The 21,228-nt window shown below is 45.4% G+C and overlaps 1 protein-coding gene across 7 annotated transcripts; it reads left to right on the forward strand.

Annotated features, from left to right (window-relative positions):
* The first annotated feature begins 3,169 nt into the window (after nucleotides 1–3,169).
* Nucleotides 3,170–19,380, forward strand: gprc5c (G protein-coupled receptor, class C, group 5, member C). Of its 7 annotated transcripts, none has more exons than XM_063221779.1 (5): nucleotides 3,170–3,539; nucleotides 6,614–7,710; nucleotides 15,460–15,560; nucleotides 15,932–16,051; nucleotides 18,036–19,380. In XM_063221779.1, exons 2-5 carry the CDS (start codon nucleotides 6,618–6,620, stop codon nucleotides 18,066–18,068), a joined length of 1,347 nt encoding a protein of 448 aa, XP_063077849.1. In that variant the 5' UTR covers nucleotides 3,170–3,539; nucleotides 6,614–6,617; the 3' UTR covers nucleotides 18,069–19,380. The 7 variants fall into 7 exon arrangements, with proteins under 7 accessions (XP_063077849.1, XP_063077852.1, XP_063077853.1 ...); XM_063221782.1 differs by having other exon boundaries at nucleotides 15,935–16,051; XM_063221783.1 differs by having other exon boundaries at nucleotides 15,460–15,551.
* Nucleotides 19,381–21,228: the final 1,848 nt, after the last annotated feature.

A 21,228-nucleotide genomic window follows, 5' to 3' on the forward strand; every position in this document is an offset into this window, starting at 1 on the left:
AGACGGAAGTGCAAATGACTCGGCCTACATTCCAAACTGTTTATTCAAGAGGATGAAAATATCCTCCAGAATTTTGTCATTCAGGGACGACCTAAGCGGTAAAGCGGAGAAGCGGACAATAAACCTCAATGATGAAAATATGTGCTCCACACTGACTTGGGTCACGGGGAGTGCTATGATAGACATTGTGAGTTTGTGCATATTTGAAACGGCCATGGATGCGCAATAACGTTGAACATTCTCGGTGCGCTTTACACGCGCTTCTCTGCAATGTCTTACAATGATGCATTGGAAACTCTGCCCTATTGTATGTGGTTTTTCATATTTAAGATGTGAAGTGGACACTTTATAATCCACAGCTCTCACTCCATTCAGTGTCTGATGTCACACAGGACGTGAACCTCAGCTGTCATGGTAACAGGAAAATAATTACTTTTTTTTAGTTTGAGGAACGGTATTAACCGGTATTAACCGGTTAACATTATTTTTAAATAAGTGTTCCCGTTCCAGAACATAAAAAATAATCACGTTTCCGGTTTTGTTTCTGTTCCCTGTAAAATACAAAAAGTTCCCGGTTTTCGTTTTCGTTCCTTGAACCGGTTCAAAGCCCTGGTTGTAGGTTCAAATCCCATCCTCACCAACTCTATCACCCATGGCTGATGTGCCCTTGAGCAAGGCACAAACCCCTCATTGATCCAGGGCCTGTAACCATTACCCTGTACCCAAAATGACTGTAAGTCGCTTTGGATTAAAAAAAAAAAAAGCCAAATGTGATGTAATGTTGGTAGCATGGGATTGTTCAGAATGTTTTGGTATCCTGAAAAGTATGGTATGGATGGATGAACTTGACTGGCCTGCAGGGATTGCTAAGCTGAAGACCCACCTCTTCACCCTTGCCTATTCTTAGCTGCCCAGGCCACACAGCGACCATCTGCCGCCGAAACCTCCTCACCCTCACCCTGCCTCAACTCCCCTACCTTATAACCTCTCCACAACGCTATGTCCGGATCCGCATAATCCCTATATTCTTCCCTCTTCCTTTAATCTGTTTGTAACCAGCCCTTGCAGGTGGCAGTTGATCTCTGTCTGAGGTTTCTTCCTGACGACATGTTTTTTTTTTCTCAGATTTCAGGGTTTTTTCACACAAAAAATGTTAAATGAAGTTAAAGGGATTTTTTCCTCACCCCTGTTGCCACCAGGGGCCACATCTGAGTGCCCTGTTCCTTGTGACTATGCCATTCATTGTTTTGGTCTAAACCTTCTGATTCTTGTGAATTTTATGCAGTTTTGATATTTTATTATTGTTTTTTTTAATTAATTCAATTCAATTCTGTTTCATTTTGTTATTTATTTATTTATTTATTGGTTCTTTCACCTACTTTCATTATTTTTGTTTTAACATTGTTGTTTATCTAACTGTTAAGCACATTGAGAGGCATGTCTTGTATGAATTGTGCTATACAATTATGATTATGATTATGATTATGATTATGATTATGATGATTATTATTATTATTATTATTATTATTATTATCATCACTATTATTATTACTACTAATCCGTTACTAATTCCAATAGAACACCTTGGGATGATTTAGAGCGGAGACTGAGATCCAGGCCTTCTCGGCCAACATCAGTGTACTGTGACCTCACCAACGCACTTTTGGAAGAATGGTGAAAAATTCCTGTAAATACACTCCTCAGCCTTGTGTACAACGAGCCTTTCAAGAAGAGTTGAGGCTGTAATGGCAGCAAAAGGTGGAACTATATCATTTTGAAGCCTATGGTTTAGGAGTGGGATGGCAGTGAAGTTCAGTGGCAGTGAGTCAGTCAAGGTAGGTTAGGGCCTACTTTTTGTTTGTTTTGTTTTGCTTTTTTTTTTGCTTTTTGCGACCTTGTGACTAATAAAATGACTTATCAAATGACCAATGAAATGTACTTTCATACTTCAAAAAGTGTCACCTGAAGCCCCTACCTTGTGGATTGTGATGACAAAGAAATTAAGCTACATCTCTCTGTCTCATGTACAGGGTAGGGACTGTTGTAAATGTTACTTTAATAAGTACAGTAGGTGTCAATGAATCAGGGTATTCCGAGAACATAGTTAAGTCATTTAGCAAAATGAGCACTCTTCAGACTCTTATATTAGATTATTTACACTACGGTAAGGTTAACTTTGGACATTGGACTATGTCTTCTGAGCCCAGGTTGCTCATGTAGTATATTTGAGATCCTGCTGTTAGGGTGACATTACCCACCATTACACACACTACACACATTTATCCACAGGGGTATTAGTTTACATTCCCCGGAGCAATGTGGGGTTAGATGCCCTGCTTGAAGACATTTCAGCCACAGATGTGAATGTAGGGATATCACCAACGTTCTTTACTGAAAGGGTGAAATTACAACCTGCAGCCCTCTGGTCCCCGACTGCCCCAGCTCACCATGACGTCATGGGAAACACCAATCTGCAGCTGAGTCCTGCATTTCGGAACTCTCAGTTGGTTGATTGATTGATTGATTGATTGATTGTTTGATTGATTGATTGATTGATTGATTGATTACATTATTAATTTTCTTAAAGAGTAGAACACTCTTGTCCACTGGGTGTCTCTCTACTCCCATTTACGCACGAGTTCTTTCCAAAATACAAAATAGTCCAAATGGATTCGTGACGACTACCGTGTTGTTGTTTACAGACGCAACACTTCATTTGAATCTACTATGCAAAACCACGGTGTGGAAAAACATATTGCAACCACGTTTTCCTGTGAATTGCAGGAACAAACACACTACTGTTCAATCGCTAGCGTAAATGTGTTAATTTTAGAATTAGAATTAGAATATAAATGCACTGTATTCACATGAATGTATCTTTTCGCATTTCCGCGCGCTGAAATCCCAACTCTGCTGGCACACCGCGAGTCCAACCCCCACAGGTGTGTGTGTGTGTGTGTGTGTGTGTGTGTGTGTGTGTGTGTGTGTGTGTGTGTGTGTGTGTGTGTGTGTGTGTGTGTGTGTGTGTGAGAGAGAGAGAGAGAGAGAGAGAGAGAGAGAGAGAGAGAGAGAGAGAGAGAGAGAGAGAGAGAGAGAGAGAGAGAGAGAGAGAGAGAGAGAGAGAGAGAGAGAGAGACCGAGACCGAGGATTAGCAACCTACTGTAGTTCACCGCATCATCAACTGAGGTTTGCCTCAGACGAAAACTGAGTCCCGGGAGGAGCGCAGAGCAGAGGAGTGCGTACTCAGCACCAGGATAGCAGCCTACTTTTAGATGAGCGCTGGATCGCCACTCTACATAAAGGCCGCATTGTTTCTATAGACCGGGCTGGGCGAGACAGTGGTGTACCTTCCCTTCGCCTCACTAGAAAGTATTTTAGGTTTGTGTACCGCACCACCGGCCAGCCACGTTGCGGGCAGAATGTCTCATTTGTTCCCCACCAGCTTGTGGAACAGGTGAAATTCCTCGCAGGACTCACACCGAAACATTGAGGATTACATTGCATATTCCTGTACATTAGGTCTACCATTCCTGGACAGGTACGTTTCATGAGGAATAATACTCTTCTTGGGTGAATTATTCAAATCGTACGATCTGATATTGAAAAGTAACCTACTATGAGATGCTGGACATGCGTGGGGCGTTTTTGTTGTCTCCTTGTGTGCGTTGTCTAAGTTTGTCAGTTTGTTTCTATAGCCTACATGAGTAGGCTGCCGTCTGTTTGGCATGCCCGCTGGCCACCTGCGCATTGCTGGATCAGTTTTAAAGGAAGCATCATGGCTACAGCAGAAAGTCTCACCTGAACTTCGATACCGTGTACTGTAGGCCTACAGGTATAGGCCTATCCTTTACTGAAGTGGTTGTCAATTTGATTAAAAGTGGCTTATCATTTAGACGTGTAGTTGAACGTAGTGGAATAGCCGAAAGCGGACATTTATAACGCAATAATCTCAAAAGGAGGATTTATTTTGTGCTGAGTGAATTACAGATGACAGGGCGCAAATCCCATCCCAATTGTCTTACACGGGAAAAAAGACAATAAATAAAGACAAACAAACGCAGAACAAATAGACTGCGGATGGTAATAGTTGTGTCTCTGTATTGCGTAGGGTCGTGGTATATTTCGTAGGCTATATCATGGGTAGCCTATTACAAAATGATGTTTGCCTTCACATTTTTGTAATGTTAAAGAGCCCTTTTATACTAGGCTACTCTGAAGTAAACCCCTGTGTTGGCCTGAAAGTTGAGCATTGGGTTTCTCTGACCTTTGAAGGGAGAGAATTGATTTTCGTTTGGCTAATATGTCCTCCCGTGCGCTGAACTATTTACTTTGTGGATTCCAACGGGTGAACAACACCGGGGACGTGAATGGTTCTTCTGAGCGGTGTTGGTTCAACGGACCTAATCAGTAACTCCACAAATATCCATAAGTTAGCAGTCATGGCTCTCACACGTATTCAAAGGCAATCATTTATGGGGAGGGACGATTTGACACTTGTAGAGTCAATCAAACAACTGATCAAAAGAACTATAATTTATCAGGAACGTGTCTTCATTGTAAATAGCTTAACTCCTATCCAAATAGGGCTCTTTCAGTGTCGTTAAATTAGGACATCCATGAAATGTGAGGCAACGTTAATTAAATTAGACTACGTAGGCTATGTCAAATTACGCACAACGCGCTTTAATGTCACCCTTTAATCAACAAGAACATTTTACACAACAGCCTGCTTTCAAATAATCAACCAAAGAGCGTTTTCATCTGACACATAACTGTCGACAATATTGTCATCATCATGTAGGCCTATTAGCATTTAAATGCCTCCCATGACCGTGAAGGTAAACGGCTCGGACGTGGACGTGACGTGAGCTTTTTTCCCATAACCCTCTCTAGCGCTACATGACATGCTTCAGGTGCCGCTCATTTGGCTACGAAATAGTCGTCTGACATCAACACAGCAACAACTGACAGCACACCTCTCTCTCTCTCTCTCTCTCTCTCTCTCTCTCTCTCTCTCTCTCTCTCTCTCTCTCTCTCTCTCTCTCTCTCTCTCACACACACACACACACACACACACACACACACACACACACACACACACACACACACACACACACACACACACACACACACACACACACACACACACACACACACACACACACCTCTCTCTCTCTCTTTCTCTCTCTCTCTCTCTCTCTCTCTCTCTCTCTCTCTCTCTCTTCTCTTTCCTCCTCTCCTCTCTTCTTTCTCTCTCTCTCCTCTCTCACTCACTCACTCACTCACTCACTCACTCACTCACACACACACACACACACACACACACACACACACACACACACACACACACTCACTCACTCACTCACTCACTCACTCACTCTCTCACACACACACACACACACACACACACACACACACACACACACACACACACACACACACACACACACACACACACACACACACACACACACACACACACACACACACACACACAACTTAAATGATGTTTATGTCTGCATCAGATAGGCGGTCATGTAAAGCAAACAATGTTTGTTTACAACTTGTATAACTAAATGGCTCTGGACACCATTGTCTTCAGTCTGTTAGTGTATGTACATTTCATTTTTGTCCCTAACATTTTCTCATCATGCGTCATGATCATGTCGGTGTTGAAGGACACAACAAACTCCAATTAATGATTTACAGAATTCTTGGGATTCATGTGGCTGAGCTGGGTGGTGGTCAGGAGGATAAGAGGCCTCTAGTCTGTGCTACGCTACAGTGGGACTGGACTCTTTTCTTTTCTCATCCCGATGTGCCAAACCCTAGAAGTGTTTGAACAGCCCAGCTCTTTGTGATTGAAAAGGCAGGGTTATGTTATATCATACAGGATTGTACGTAGGCATGACTTGGGCAGAGGTGGCCTTTTCATTCCTTTTTCCTCTGTTGTTGACATAGCTGGAGAGACTCTCAAAAGGGTTGTGTGCGCTGGGTTTGGACATTTTTGTGGAAGAGACTGGCTGTGGATACCAAGTCCTCTCCATACTCGGGAAACTTTGTTCAGTGGTCAGACTATAATACAACTACTTTGTCTACTTCCGTACTTCTACTTAGGGTAATGTTATAACGACAATGAGGATGACATTAGACATGAGTCCTTTTTGCTTAGTCTAATCTGTTTTATAGAATTTGTCCTAACAAACTGTTGATACGTGTATGTCCATGTACATCTGTTTACATATTGTTTGTCTGTATATTGTTTTTGGCATTTAGGTGGATGGCAAACATGGAGCCAAAACTGTTTCACAGAATTCTTTACGCATTTGTGTTTCTGTATGTCTTATGTGTGATTGTATGTGTTATACAGTTGCTAATTTGGTGGGTGTTCGTGTTGTTTGCCTGTTTGTTGGTCAGCCATGGCTTAATGGCTTCATCCACGCCTGAAGTGCCCTTGAGCAAGGCACCTATAACCTTGCATTGCTCCAGGGCCTGTAACCAATACCCTATACCTAAATAAGTGTGTGTGACTGTGGACAAGAGAATCAGCTAATTGTAATGGCTAATGGTAAATGTCTAATTGTAATGTATGTTTTGCTTGTGGATATGTAGGTGGATGGCAGTCATGGACGCCTCGTTGCCAAGAGTCTCCTCGGTGCCCCTGCTGTCACTAGGTATCATGATGGCGTCCCTCCTCCCCGTCTCCATAGCGCAAGGCAATGCCTCCCAGGCCTCCGGCACCCCTCCGCAGGGCTGCGGCCCCCAGGTCGGCTCCCTGTACTACAACCTGTGTGACCTGAGTGCGGTGTGGGGCATCGTGCTGGAGGCGTTTGCGGCGGCGGGAGGCGTGGGCTCCCTGGTGCTCCTGATCGTGCTGCTGGCGAGCCTGCCGTTCGCCACGGACCCCCGGCGGCGCAGCTCGGTGGGGCTGCAGGCCGGCTTCCTGATCTGCACGCTGGGCCTCTTCTGCCTCACCTTCGCCTTCATCGTGGGCCGGGACTTCTCCACGTGCGCCTCGCGCCGCTTCCTGTTCGGCGTGCTGTTCGCCGGCTGCTTCGCGTGCCTGGTGGCGCAGGACGTGCGGCTGGCGCTGCTGGGCCGGCGGGACGTGGCGCCGCGCGGCTGGGCCCTGTGCCTGGGCGCCCTGGGGCTGTGGCTGGTGGAGGTGATCATCAACACGGAGTGGCTGATCCTGACGGTGGTGCGCTACCCGACCAACACCACGGGCCGCAGCGAGGACATCCCCTGTAACATCGCCAACGAGGACTTTGCCATGGCGCTCATATACGTCATGGTGCTGCTCTTAACAGTGGTGGTTGGCGCCGTGCCGGGCATGGCGGCTGGGCGACACAAGCAGTGGCGGCGCGATGCAGCATTTCTCTTCTGCACGGGTGTGCTATCGGTGGGCATCTGGGTGGCGTGGATCACCATGTACGTGTACGGTAACGGCGTGCATGGTGGCGCCCCGCGGTGGGACGACCCCACGCTGGCGATCGCCCTGGTGGCCAACGCCTGGGTGTTCCTGCTGCTCCACACGGTGCCCGAGGTCTGCAGCATCAGCACCGACGAGGACGAGGACCAGCCAGGGTTCCACGAGGAAATGTACCCCAGTCGCGGTGTGGGCTACGAGAACATCCTGAAGGAACAGAGCGGAGCGCAGAACATCTTCATGGAGAACAAGGCCTTCTCCATGGACGAACCCAACGCAGGTAGGAGAACACACACTATCTCACACATCTCAATATTTATGTCTATTAAATCACAACAACTCCTTGTATCCATGAACGAGGCCAACTCGGGAAGGCCAGCATCCATTGCTAGTGAGGGGGAAAATGGATTCTTTAGTTATAATCCAACCTGTCCAATTCAGCCAGGTGATTGGCTGGCTGAATGATCACCTGGTTGAATGATCTGGAAGCTCATTTGGAATATGTGGCTCTAGATCTTAACTAATGAATACATTTTTCATTCATCATTGCCCATCACATATTTCAAGGAATCAGTGTCAATAGTTAGGTCTAGTACTGTAAATCACAATAAGACATTCTCCTTCACGGGTAGGATAACATATGCAATATATCTCAATAGTCTATTACAGTAAATCACAACAAGGCCTCATCACATAACGGTTCTGGCTTGACAGCCTGGGACATTCAGAGTTACTAACATTCCAATTGCTTTGCGATGAACCGCGTCATAGCTCATTATCATAATATTAGCTGGCTTTTTATCATTAAAATTCGCTCTGGTCGCTCAGTTCGCTTCGCTCCTGGCAAATCGCTCTGGTCGCGTTTGTTGTGTGCCCTCCATAGAGAAATAATGACTTCCCGCGCTGGGGTCATCCCTATGTTCCCCGGGTCCTATGTTCCCCGCAACCAGCGAACTTAGGACCCTTTTTTCATAAAAGAGTTCTATGTTCCCCGCTGCTTCCAGATTGCTGCCATATGGCAAAGCGCAGGTTGTTGTTGCACCTCTGACAGGTTAGGTTTAGGGATGGTTTTGGGAGGGGAACAATTTGAAAACTCTGAAACATACAATGCGGGGAACATAGAACCCTTTTTTAGAAAAGGGGTCCTAAGTTCCCCGGTCCCATACAAAGACAGGGGAATATAGGACCCAGGGAACATAGGTACGCTCCCGCCCAACTCGGGTAAGCGTTCTTGCATGCCCTCATGCATCTGTCTTATTCATTCACTTCCCAGGCCAATTTCAATATCAGAGAAAATGTGTTAGCTTTGACTGTAAGGACATGCCTTCAATGCCACGTAGAAGCAATCCATCTCAATTGTGTGTCTAAAATCACAGCGAGTAGACTATTTTTGATGAAGGTTCCTCTTTTAAACATCAATCTATTCACTCTTGTGAAAGGGAAATGATACCTAAGCTCTACAAGTGATATTGCGTAAAAAATCATTTAAAAGAAGTAGTAGTAACTTTTGAAAACCATAGAGTTGAGGAGTGAAGATAGCAGAGTGGTATTGACTATGACACAGCAGTATTATCTTCGTGCTGACTCTTATATTGACCTTTGTATTGTTTCTCATTCCATGCAAATGAGTGCACATCATTTCACCATGTCCTGCCGTCGTGTAATGGTTAGGGAGTTAAACTGAAGATCACAAGGATGCAGATTGCAATCCCCACCCTTACCAATCCCTTCCTCCCTCCATGGCTGAAGTGCCCTAGAGCAAGGCACCTATAACCCCACCTTGCTTCAAGGACTGTAACCAATACCCTGTAAATCACTTTGAATAAAAGCATCAGCTAAGTGAAATGTAATGTAATCACTGTTTGAAGCCTCATCCACTCCAGAATGTAACACTTCCACGAATACCTCATGCCAGTCTTATCAGACCCTCCACAAACAGTGTGAATGACCGCATGGAATTCAGTAGGTGGAGGGGCTTGTTTTATCAAGGTTGTCTAGTGTGAAGAGGACAGTGGAGGACAGGACAGGGCAGGAGGGGAGGGGTCCCCTGACAAGAAATGTCAAACTAGTCAAAAAAAGGCAGGAAAACATCCTGAAAAAGCAGGGCAGGCGCAGGTTGGTTTCACGTATCCTAGCTTAGCCTCCTGAATTTGATATGCTGATGTTGTGGAGGCACTCAGGCCTCTGGTATCTGATCAGACTGCTGGAAGTCCAGCAGGAACACTGCGTCCCTCTGTCGGGCTTCTGTACCCACAATGCCTCAGTGCCACAACAACGCCCCCCTAGGTCTCCCTAACGCCCCCCTGGAGGGCTATAGAGCCCCTGTTGAGAAACAATACTGTACCTCATACTGCCCACATTGAAACCGGTTGCCTTTGATGATGGCTTGGATGCCCGCCCTGCCATTCACACACACACACACACACACGCACGCACACAGACACGCACACACACACACACACACACACACACACACACACACACACACACACACACACACACACACACACACACACACACACACACACACACACACACACACACACAAACAAGCATAGTCAAATTTTCTCCGAGAAGGTTAACCACAGTGTTTTTTCAGTACCTCTCTTAGTAGTGATGTTTAGAATGCCATTTGGAATTCAAAGATGACTTTAACCGTGTTATTGAATGTCAAACATAAAGGCAATGTTTTTATTAGTTAAAAAGGCCAAACCATTGAATAAATGCATCACTGGCATTGGGCAGACTGTATGCCCCCGCCCACAGTAAATGTAAAACACTCAGACAAAACATAATTTCTGTTCTCTGGCACAGTAACAGTTTTAGCAATATTCATCAGTTTCCACCTCAGGGTCCACATGTTATTTTTCTTAGCTGCACTATATTCTTGACCTGGATTTAATCTGGGATAATTGGGAACCTCCTAACCAATGCCTGATGCATGTGGTTTGGAGGTTTGGACCTATGACAGTAGATGAGGTTTACATATTAACCCAATTAAAACTCTGTTCTACCGATATACATTATTGGAATTATGTTATGTACAGGGTTCTAAATTGACTTTTTCCGTACCAGCCAAAATGGCTAGAACACATGCCCACTAATAGATCAAAATGGCGAGTAAGCTAGTCTTTTGTACCAGTCAAACTGACATTTCACCAGCGTTTGGCCGTTGGCTGGTGTGTTTTTTTAGAGCCCTGGTTATAGATTGATTGGCCAACTATTTTTATACTATTTCACTGTAAGGTATACATTTTATGGAAAATACAGTGCTGTTATATACAGGGTATGTACGTGTATACCATAAACCCCTGGATGTAATGTAGTGAGAGTGATGACAGTGGTAAGGAGCAGCCACCCGGCCCTGTAATGTAGTGTAGTGTAGTGCACTATACTCAGCTCTAGTCAGCTGCTTTTTCCCCATCCCCGGAGCCTCTCTAAGGTCCTTTAGCCTGGAGTGTGTTTACATTGCCATGCTGTCACCGTGGCGACCCAGGCGTGGCAACAGTATCAAGGCGGCTAGATATTTCACAGAGGGACCAGGCATTTCAGGCTCCCTCCCCCGGGGACCGCGGCCCACCTCATCTCCAGTGACCCGTGCTGTGCTGAGCTGTGCAGAGCTGAGCTGCAAGGACTGATTACTGTACGGGCCTACCGGGCCCAGGCCCAGGCCCTCGAGAGCCAAAGGGGGCCCTGAATCCCAAGCCTATCCACTCTAAAATCACATCATTATTGGTCTATATTTGTGACCCCCTACTGTATTAAAATTACACTTTAAACTATTGTATGTTCAAATTTTCTCAGGGAGAAACCACTGTACCCTCAACAACAAAGTCTATCTAACATCTTGGTTAACCCCCCCCCCCCCCCCCCCCCATTGTTTTGGAACTTCACAATGGAATGGAGGGGGGCCCTTTCTTGTTGTCTGGCCCAGGGGCCCATGGAAGCATAATCTGTCCCTGCTGAGCTGTGCTGCATCATGCCGTGCCAGGTCTGGTTTATGGCGGAAAAGCACCAATGAAGTCTGGCTGTAATGTGTGCATGTATACTCCACTCTGAGCATAATGTGAATGTGTGTGTGCATATGTGTGTGTATTATACCCTACTGCATAATGTGTATGTGTGTACACATACAGTGTGTGTGTGTGTGTGTGTGTGTGTGTGTGTGTGTGTGTGTGTGTGTGTGTGTGTGCATGTGTGTGTGTGTGTGTGTGTGTGTGTGTGTGTGTGTGTGTGTGTGTGTGTGTGTGTGTGTGTGTGTGTGTGTGTGTGCATGTGTTTGTGCGTGCGTGTGTGTGTGTGTGTGTGTGTGTGTGTGTGTGTGTGTGTGTGTGTGTGTGTGTGTGTGTGTGTGTGTGTGTGTGTGTGTGTGTACTCTACTGTTCCGTCTGTTTACAGTGGACTGCAGACTAAAAGCTCAGCAAGGCTTGTGTAAAAAAAGAGATGCTTACGAGACAAACCATGAAGGGCACATTGTCGTCGTATATCTGCCTCCTGTTTCTTCTATCCTATAATAATTCTATTTTATAATAAAGCTGTTTTTTTCCCCAAGCGAGGCAATGACATAGCATTTTTACATTTACCAAAAGCAACACTACTCCAAATGTAAGCAATATACAGTCATATTGCTTCTTTCGCCTGATTTTGCTATTTTCCACTTCCCTCTCTAGTGGTTTTCCAGGGAAATTACAGTGTCATGTCAACAACCCTAGAGTAAAACTGAATGTCTTTGTGATGGGAGTCACGTGCTCTTAGATTTACCGGCACTCTCTTTGACATTACCAGGAGTTTTTTTGGTCATTGACGTTTTTTGGGCTCAGACGTCAGGTGGTACAACTACAGCTAATGCCTATAAATGTTGTACTGCAATGAATATGCTTCTAGATAATCCACTACAAACTACAACAAAAAATCCCTAGTGGCATTAGTGGCACCTGAGGTCATTACCCAATCCGTCCCCATCTCTCTCTCACTTCTCTCCAGCCCATATTCACTGTCCTATCCGAATAAACGCACAAAGCTTCAAAAAAATATATAAATTAGAAAAGCGCTCAGAAAGCGCACCTCTGCCCTCCAGACGAACATACAACAAACACAGACGATCACTTAACCTCCTTGGTGGTTCTACCATGAAAGACTCGATAGACCAAAAGAAGTTTAAGATATTTATTGAAACACTGAAGTATGCAGTAGTGATTGTCTTTGGCGTAGGCCCCCGCCTGCTTAGAATAATTCAGATGAAGAATGCGCATATCCTGCCGATGGATAAGGCAGGGGGGCGAGAGCCTACCCCCCCTTCACAGGACGGGGACCAACTGGTGACGGTGGCTGGAGGTGGTGGCATTCACAGCAGATCAACAAGAGGACCATCGACCTGGGACCGTGAAGATTAGGGCAGACGCTCTCAGCATCCTCGTGGTGGCAAGGCTGAAGGGAAGATGCCTAACTGCGTCGAAAGCAGGGACGCCTTGCAGATCCTCCTCATGGGACGAGGACGGGCCAGCAATGGAGGGTGATGGGGAGGTGGTGGGAGCGTCGACACCAGCGTACTCTAGTCAGCAGAAGAGCAGAGATAGACAGAGGGTTTATAAATGAGCGGGCAGGCGTCCTATTGGCTCTAGGCAAATGAATGAGAATGCAAGGGAGAGGGTGTGCCTAAGAACAAGAACAGTGATTGGTTGGTTAATGCAAGGGAATAATTGAGCTGAATACCGTCTCATCTTCCTGGCAGAACTTAACGCCTTAGCTTACATAGGTAATTAGCTGCACATGGAGCAACTTCTCTTCCTCTTCGCTACAGTCCTACTACATTTTACACAAATCCTGGCCGTTGCGAAAGTATGCAGTGCCAGGAAGCCAGGGGCCTCATTTATCATCAGATCGTAGAATGACTTTTAAATTGTGTCCGACGAGTGAAATATAGAATGGTCGCAAGTACAGAAAAATCTGGATTTATCAAACGTGCGTTGGCTGTTCCTACGCACACGTCTGCATGATAAATCCCACACCTTCCTAATCACTGTGCACAAGCGCTCTCTGAGTAATTTGCATCCCGAAACGCCTCCAAGTAACCATACATGGTATTGAAATACATTCAAATGCCATGTTAATTTGAAAGCACCACCTTTGGACACACATGAACACACACGGACACACGCGTCACACGAAGCGCTGGCGCAGTGATAGAAACATTTCCGCGGCAGATGTGTAGGAAAACACTGCCAAATAGCACAACTGGCATACTCCATTGCCATTCAAAGCGAACTGTACCTTGCATGGTCAGTATTATTTGCAATTTCATGTTTCTTCCACTCGCACGCATGATCTGAGGTGTGCATAGATTTAGGCACATTTCTACGTTGAAGTACATGTTCATAAATCCCACACTTTGCTCAGGAATGATCGCACGCATGCTTTACGCACAGATCTGTGCCGAAGAACGCTTGATAAATGAGGGCCCAGGACATTAGACATTAAGAGTAGCATAGGGCTTCAGGTGTTCAGTATCTCTGGTCACTGCAAAAATGGAAACATTACATTTAGTGGATGCTTTATCCAAAGCGACTTACAGTTATTTTAAGTACAGGACATTGGTTACAGTCCCTGGAGCAGTGAGGAGTTAGGTGCCTTGCTCAAGAACACCTCAGCCATGGAGTGGAATAGGGAGTGGAAGGGTGGGATTCGAACCTGTAACCCTCTTATCTAAAGGCCATCTCCTTATCCACTCAGCCACTGTGTAGAGGACTTCCAAAAGTTGTCTGAGGGATCCATAGGGAAGTAGTCCTCAGTCGGATGCATTTTGCAAAACACTGGTGTAATTCATGAGCTTCTTTTAAAATACTGTGTGTGTGTGTGTGTGTGTGTGTGTGTGTGTGTGTGTGTGTGTGTGTGTGTGTGTGTGTGTGTGTGTGTGTGTGTGTGTGTGTGTGTGTGTAACATGAGAGGACAGTGAAGAGAGAAAGGATAAGAGTGGAGAGAGAGAGAGAGAGAGAGAGAGAGAGAGAGAGAGAGAGAGAGAGAGAGAAGAGAGAGAGAGAAGAGAGAGAGAGAGAGAGAGAGAGAGAGAGAGAGAGAGAGATGGGGGGGAGATGGGGGGCTAAGAAATGACCAGGCCGGATTCGAACCTGGGACCCCATGGACAGTGTTACATTGCCGTTTCATTACATTACATTACACTTATCTGACACTTTTATTTAAAGGCACTTACAGTGATTTACAGGTATTGTACTGGTTACAGTCTCTGGTGCAATTTGTGGTTAGATGCCTTGCTCAAGGGCATGCAGCCTTCCATAGAGGTGTAGGGAGAGGTAAGGGTGGGATTCAAACCTGAAACCCTCCAAACAATATTGCCTGTAGATGATCAGGTGCTGCGCCCCATTACCTCCTTCTGTGGAGTGTGAAGTACAGTACTGTATGTAAAAATTGTTGGGCTTTTGCCTTTATCATGAGAAGATAGACAAGGAGACAGGACAGTGGGGGAGAGAGAGATGATTCTTTTGTCCAAAGTGACTTACAGATATGACAGGGTATTGGTTACGTTCCCTGAAGCAGTGTGGGTTTAGGTGCGTTGCTCAAGGCCACTTCAGCCAAGGAGGGAGGAAGGGATTGACAAAGGTGGGATTCACAGTATATAACGGACTGGGTCTTGTGATCAGAAGGTTGTCAGTTCAAGCCCTGTGCCAGTAAGAAGAATGTGCATGGATCCAGCTCTAGTATTCATGTGCATGGGTGAAGGCATAAGTTGCTTTATGGATTAAGGTGGTAGCTTAATGTAATTTGACTGTCTGTCTTCTTGTAGGCCATAAACCCATGTTGTGCAAGCCCATGTGATGAGTTATGCAAATACAAATTGTGTAAACTGCATATGTAATCATATTATGTCTGTGTGTCTGTCTCGTAGGCCATAAGTCAATGTAATTGTGTAAATTAGATAATAATATGGTGTGTGTGTGTGTGTGTGTGTGTGTGTGTGTGTGTGTGTGTGTGTGTGTGTGTGTGTGCGTGTGCGCCTGTGTGTGTCTCCTTTTAGGTCAGAAGCACGTCTCTCCCTACAGTGGCTACAACGGCCAGATGCGCGGCGCCGTCTACCAGCCCACCGAGCTCGCCCTCATCAGCAAAGGAGTCAGCACTGTGAGTATTATTATTATTATTATTATTAATAATAGGCCTAGTAGTAGTAGTAGTAGTAGTATTAATGATAATGGTAGTAGTGTAATCCTTTTTGCTTCAAAAGATCTGAAAGACTTGATTAACACATGATTAACACAAGTAACACTGATCATAATGATAAGTGTGTTTGTGTGTGTGCGTGTGCGTGTGCGTGCGTATGTGTATGCGTGTGTGAAAGGATGTAAGACGATTACAGTATGAGCGCTTGTGTGTTATGTAGGCAGGTGGGTATGTGTGTGAATGTAAATGTCACTTTAACATCCAAATAATGCAATGCTTTGATTACACCCCCCCCCTCGCTCCTCCCCTCNCCCTTCCCCCCGCCCCTGTAGCAGCCTGAGATCCAATCATACGACATCCCCCGCGCCACGGCTACACCCCCCTCCCAAAACGGGGGCAGCAACCCCTCCCTGCACACACAGGACGCCTCCAATCATCCACCCACCTCCAGCGTAGGTCTACTACACCACTACACTACAGGCTGTTCCCTGTCCTCTGTGGGCGCATTCAGGCCAACTGAGAGTGCCCGTTCCCGTACCTAATTGCGATTGTGTTAGTGCAACAAAAATGAGCGCTCGTGAACCGCAAAGTTGGTTCGCAATGCGAACTGCAAAATACTTGTTTTTTCTCCGCGAACCGTGACGACAAAGTGGCCGTCAGCAGATTCATCCGGGTAACACAGTCACGTGCGGAAAAAGTTCAGAGCCCGGTATGAACACTGGCAGTTTGCAGATGAGCACTTTAGTGCCAAAGGCAACTGGTGTGGGCACTGGCACCGGCTCCATTCTGGTCAGCCTGAAAACCCTATGCTACTGTTTTCAGGCCGACCAGAACGGTGCCAGTGTTTCCTGCATGAGTTATGCTCTTAACTAAAGTGCTTACCTGCAAACCATTGGTGTTCATGCCGGGCTCTGAACTTTTACACACTTGACCGTATGTTACTCAGATGAACCTTTTGACGGCCACACTGTCATCATGGTTCACTGAGAAAAAAAAAGTATTTTTCGGTTGGCATTGCGAACCAACTCTCTGGTTCTTGGATGCTCATACTTGCAGCGTGAACACGCTGGCTGGTTCGAGTTCAGGTGTGGGAAGAAACAGGCATCGGCACGGTTCTCAGTCGGCCTGAACGTTCCTTGTGTCTTCTGCGTCTCCTGTCCTCTGTGTCTCCAGTCCTCTGTGTCCCCTGTCTCCAGCCTCCTAAAGCCTGTTCTCCTCTGTCCTTCCACTGACTGACCACAGTCCCTTGACTATCCATTTTCTCACCTTCCTCTTCCATTCACTCCGCACGGATGACATTTTTCAGTCCAGTTAGCAAAGCCAGAAGATTTCAAAGTTTCTTAATTGAAAATAAAGTGTGATGAGCTGTCTTTTATGCAGTATTGGTCACTATTGGTCAACACTATAGTAATCTCGTGGTTGGAGATAAGTTAAAGTAGTGTGCTTTTATTGTGGATCGCTGCAGAAAATGCAGTGGTCTGCATCCTGGCTGAAAATAATAAAATGTGATCCATCGTGTCTGTGATGGACAGCCATGAACTATCACTACTGAGTTCCATTCTAGAGTTTTCCAGAACTATTCATCTCTAGAGGGCTCTCTTCACCTCACTGCATCATCACATTTCATGGCTGTTCTTTTTCTCTCTTCAAGCCTATTGGATTTTCTCTCTTGGTCATCCGTCTGGTGTCTTCTTCTTATTGATCCCTGGGGGGGCTGGCTTGCCCATCGCACTCCATCTTTCTCACTCTTTCATTCTCTCCTTACTCTTTCACTCTTTCGTTCTCTCCTCATTCTTCCACAGCGTATCTCATTTCATTCCTGGAATGCGTCTCCGCAAGTCTCACTTTTGCCCCCCCCCCTTTCCTTTGAGTTATTTTCTGCCTCTTTGGCCGCCCGACTGGCCCTGATAATCTTCCTATAGGAGCTTCTTCTTCTTCAGTCGGGTTTCATGGCGGCTGACAAACGTAGTGCATCCTATAGGAGCTGTAGTAGACTCTTCACAGCCACTGACCAGAAGCACATGTTGTCACAGGCAAGGCCTTTCTATGCTTTAACAAGACAGGGAGAGATTGATAGGAAATGACGGTGGAGAGAGAGGATCGGGATACAACCTTGAGTTGGACACGAACCCAGATCCCTTTATATATGTAGTACAGCACTTTAGTCGACTGAGCCGTGGAACCCACCCCAGGAAAGGGGACCCCCAGACCTCCAGCTAATGGGATGAATAATAACTACAAGTAGATTATGTACTCTACACACAGCTCTGCCAGAAGCTCTTCATGTATATGCCTCTAAATCCTGTGAGAACTTGGCTCTGGGTCAGTCACAGCAGGCAATCGTTCTTCTTTAAACCATGAAAGGTCACACGCACATACACAGTGTTGATGTTGCTGGCTTGCTTGACATTTTGTCTTTTGTCTCCTGTTTTGCAGGGTAATGGCGTGCACAAGAAGACCCAGTGGTAATACAACCTATATGACAAGACCACTCAAGAGGAGGGAATCATAAATGTGTATATACACGTACATATATATTGTTTTTCTGTTCCACAAAGCTCTGGAAACATTTGGTCATTATTTCAAGGATATTTTTTGGCCACAAATCAAAAGACGGGCAAGACTTTATTTTCAGTGGATGGGAAAAACGCCATTCAACTGTTTCAACTATCCCCTACACACACACAGACGCACACACATACACACAATCTTGTGGAATGCCAGTCCTGATGACGCCATTGTCAAGATTCATGAACATGGAAGCCGGCTGGTGTTGGTCAAGGCAGGACCTGCTTAAGTACACACACAGAGCTGGGGGCACAAAAAGCACCTGTCTGTCCCCTGTCTGAACCTCTACAGGGCTTGGCAGGGCTGGTGTGGGCTAAAAACAAGGACCTGGGCATTTCTGCCTTAAACTGGCCCCTCACATACAACAAATGTCCCTACTATATCCTGCTTGATTCAGTCCGCTGTCTGCATTGGCGATGAACCAATGGACCGCCCCCTCTAAACTGTGGGCCAGGAAAAAAACAAATAAACAAACCAACAATACCGGCCCCTTCGGACTGTCGGCCCACCGGGAAAATGCCCGGTATGCCTGATTACCAGTCCGGCCATGGGGCTGGCTGGGAATGGCAGGCTGCCACGGAACTGGGACAGATAAGCCCGGCTATTCACGCAGCACGCAAAGGCAGCAATACTGGCGCTGGCTAAATGACTGGCGGTTTCGCCACATACCAACCCCTCTGGTGACAATAACAAGCCGATGGGAACTCTGGGAGACGACAGCTGTCATTATGTTGTACCTCTGTCAAAACACTTACACGCACGACTACACGACACACAGATAACACAGACAGTGACAGACAAATTATGAGCAGTAATAACAACTGAATGTTGTGGATGTTGAGAAGCTTCATGCTGACAAGTTATACCAACTATGCGGAGATCACACAATCACCGAAGCATTTGATGCCTCGTTGGCTTTTGCTTGACTTAATTTAACTTCACTATTTTTTGAAAGAATATGTTTAAAAATGTCACATCTCACTTTATCTCAATGTATCAAGGCTTAGGTAGATCCATAGGGATGGGGTGCATGCACAGGTCAGGTAAGCTGTTGATTCACTGCATGACCATCCACAATCGTGTATTCAGTTCACTCAAAACTCTCTCTTCTTCTGCCTCGCACTATAGGTAATATAAATTAAAGATCTTGAAGGATGTATATTGTCTTAAAATTTTAAATTTATTGAGAATTTTATTGAAAAAATAAAACCTCTTTTTTAAAAAACATTTTGTGATTTGACTTTATTAGTGTCTGTCTACCCTCTCTCCTCCTATGCCCTTCCTCCAGTCTCCACTACCAACACTCACTCTCACTCTCACTCTCACTGTCTCTTCTCTTCTCTCTCTCTCATCTCTTATCTCTCTGTCCGTCCTCCTCCTCTTCCCCTTCCACCTGGTTCCCGTTGGGAAAGCCTGTTGCCAGGGTCAGGCTGAGGCTGATGGCACGTCAGGTGAAGTGATGTCCTCATTTCTCTCCTGCCACAGTCACTGGATTCACGGTCGGGTCTGCGCCAGACCCAGACCCGGACCTGGGCCAGACCCACCCCGGAAGCGGCTCCCGTGCCATCAGCATAAGGTCACTGTCGACTGTAGTAAAAGGAAGCGAGCGCGGAATGGAAAAGTTAAACCCCGCCACCCCACTCCAGGCCAGACTGCGGACTATTTGCATGGCCCTGTGCTGATATGGCCGCATCATTTGGCCTCAAGGGGGGCCGAGAGGTGGGCTAGAAAGTTCAACGTGGAAAATCAATTTGGAGGTTACATAACTTACATACAAAAAATGAAATTACGTAAAGAAAACTCACCTACTGAGTTTTCTTTTTTGTTGTTTTCTTTTTGTGGGCCAACATAAGTACCATCATTTTAACAATGAGAATGGTTCAGTTTTGTATCCATTTATCTTTTCAACAAATGAGGCTGCTTTTATTTAAATGCTGGTGATTTCTTTGAGCTAACTGATATGAGCTATGATCAAACTATCTTCTGAGTACCCTTGTCATAACAGAGAGAAGCCATAAATCATGTCGTGAGGTCTGCTTGACTCTGCTTTTTGGTCTGCTAGTAATACACTCCCTGATAATTGAAGCCATGACCGTTGGCTCATCCCTTTGCACAGATAAGGCTACACAGTGGCAGCAATATTTTAGTGTTATGTAACACTTAGAGTCAATTTAACATCTTCTAGAGTGTATTTGGTCCCAGAGTACTCTTTAAAGGGACACTGTGCAGGAAATGGTCAAAATAGGTAGGCCTACTGCAAATATGCTGCTCATTGAAACTGTGTCGCCTATTGCCAAATTTGACCTTTTCATGATAGTTTACTAAGTAATAAACTAATATTTTCTAGTATGGCCCAAGTACAGCCATTTTTGCCGCTAAAAATGGCTATTTCTGGAAATTCAAAATGGCGACCATGGAGCAGATCCGTCTTTTCATGTATGAAAAGTGTAATTTTTCCAGTCATAATGAATACTGTACATATTCATGAAAAAGGTAACATTAGCAAATGGGTAGCATGAATTCTGGAAATAAACAACTAAAAATCTCACACAGTGTCCCTTTAAGTGTTACATTTTAAAACAGCATGTTGTAATTATTTTTCATCTAAGTATATTTGGTCCCTGAGTAGGTCTTAAGTGTTGAATTAACACTGCATGTTTCACTAACATCCTGTACTAGTGTTGGTGTGTATAAGGCAGGAACAGCCACACATCATGGAGGGTGGTGCTCAGTAGCAGCAAACAAATACTTTGGTTTTTGAACTGCCGAAACCTACTTGGCTTACAGTGAGTTAACTATGAGCCAAACTTTCCAACCGGATGTTTTTCAAATATGAAAATGTCTTTGAAATGAATGATGGCTGGGGGGAGATATGGTTACAGAAAGGTACATGTTGTTTTCAGTATTTGTTTTTAAGAGGCTAGTCTTTTGTCTGTGTTAAGGTGTGTTTTTTGTATTGAAAACCTACGTATACATATAAATGTGGCTGCAGAAAGGAACATGAATTGATTTCACTATTTGTTTTACGCTAATCTTAAGGCCAGTCTTTTGTCTGTACTAC

This window comes from Engraulis encrasicolus, chromosome 17, assembly GCF_034702125.1.
Source record: "Engraulis encrasicolus isolate BLACKSEA-1 chromosome 17, IST_EnEncr_1.0, whole genome shotgun sequence".
NCBI classification, from domain to species: Eukaryota; Metazoa; Chordata; class Actinopteri; order Clupeiformes; family Engraulidae; genus Engraulis; species Engraulis encrasicolus.

Coding starts and splice junctions, on each gene's coding strand:
- gprc5c (XM_063221779.1), top strand. CDS start 6,618: ATGGCAGTCATGGACGCCTCGTTGCCAAGAGTCTCCTCGGTGCCCCTG. Junction 7,711..15,459: donor CATGGACGAACCCAACGCAG/GTAGGAGAACAC, acceptor GTCTCCTTTTAG/GTCAGAAGCACGTCTCTCCC. Junction 15,561..15,931: donor TCAGCAAAGGAGTCAGCACT/GTGAGTATTATT, acceptor CCGCCCCTGTAG/CAGCCTGAGATCCAATCATA.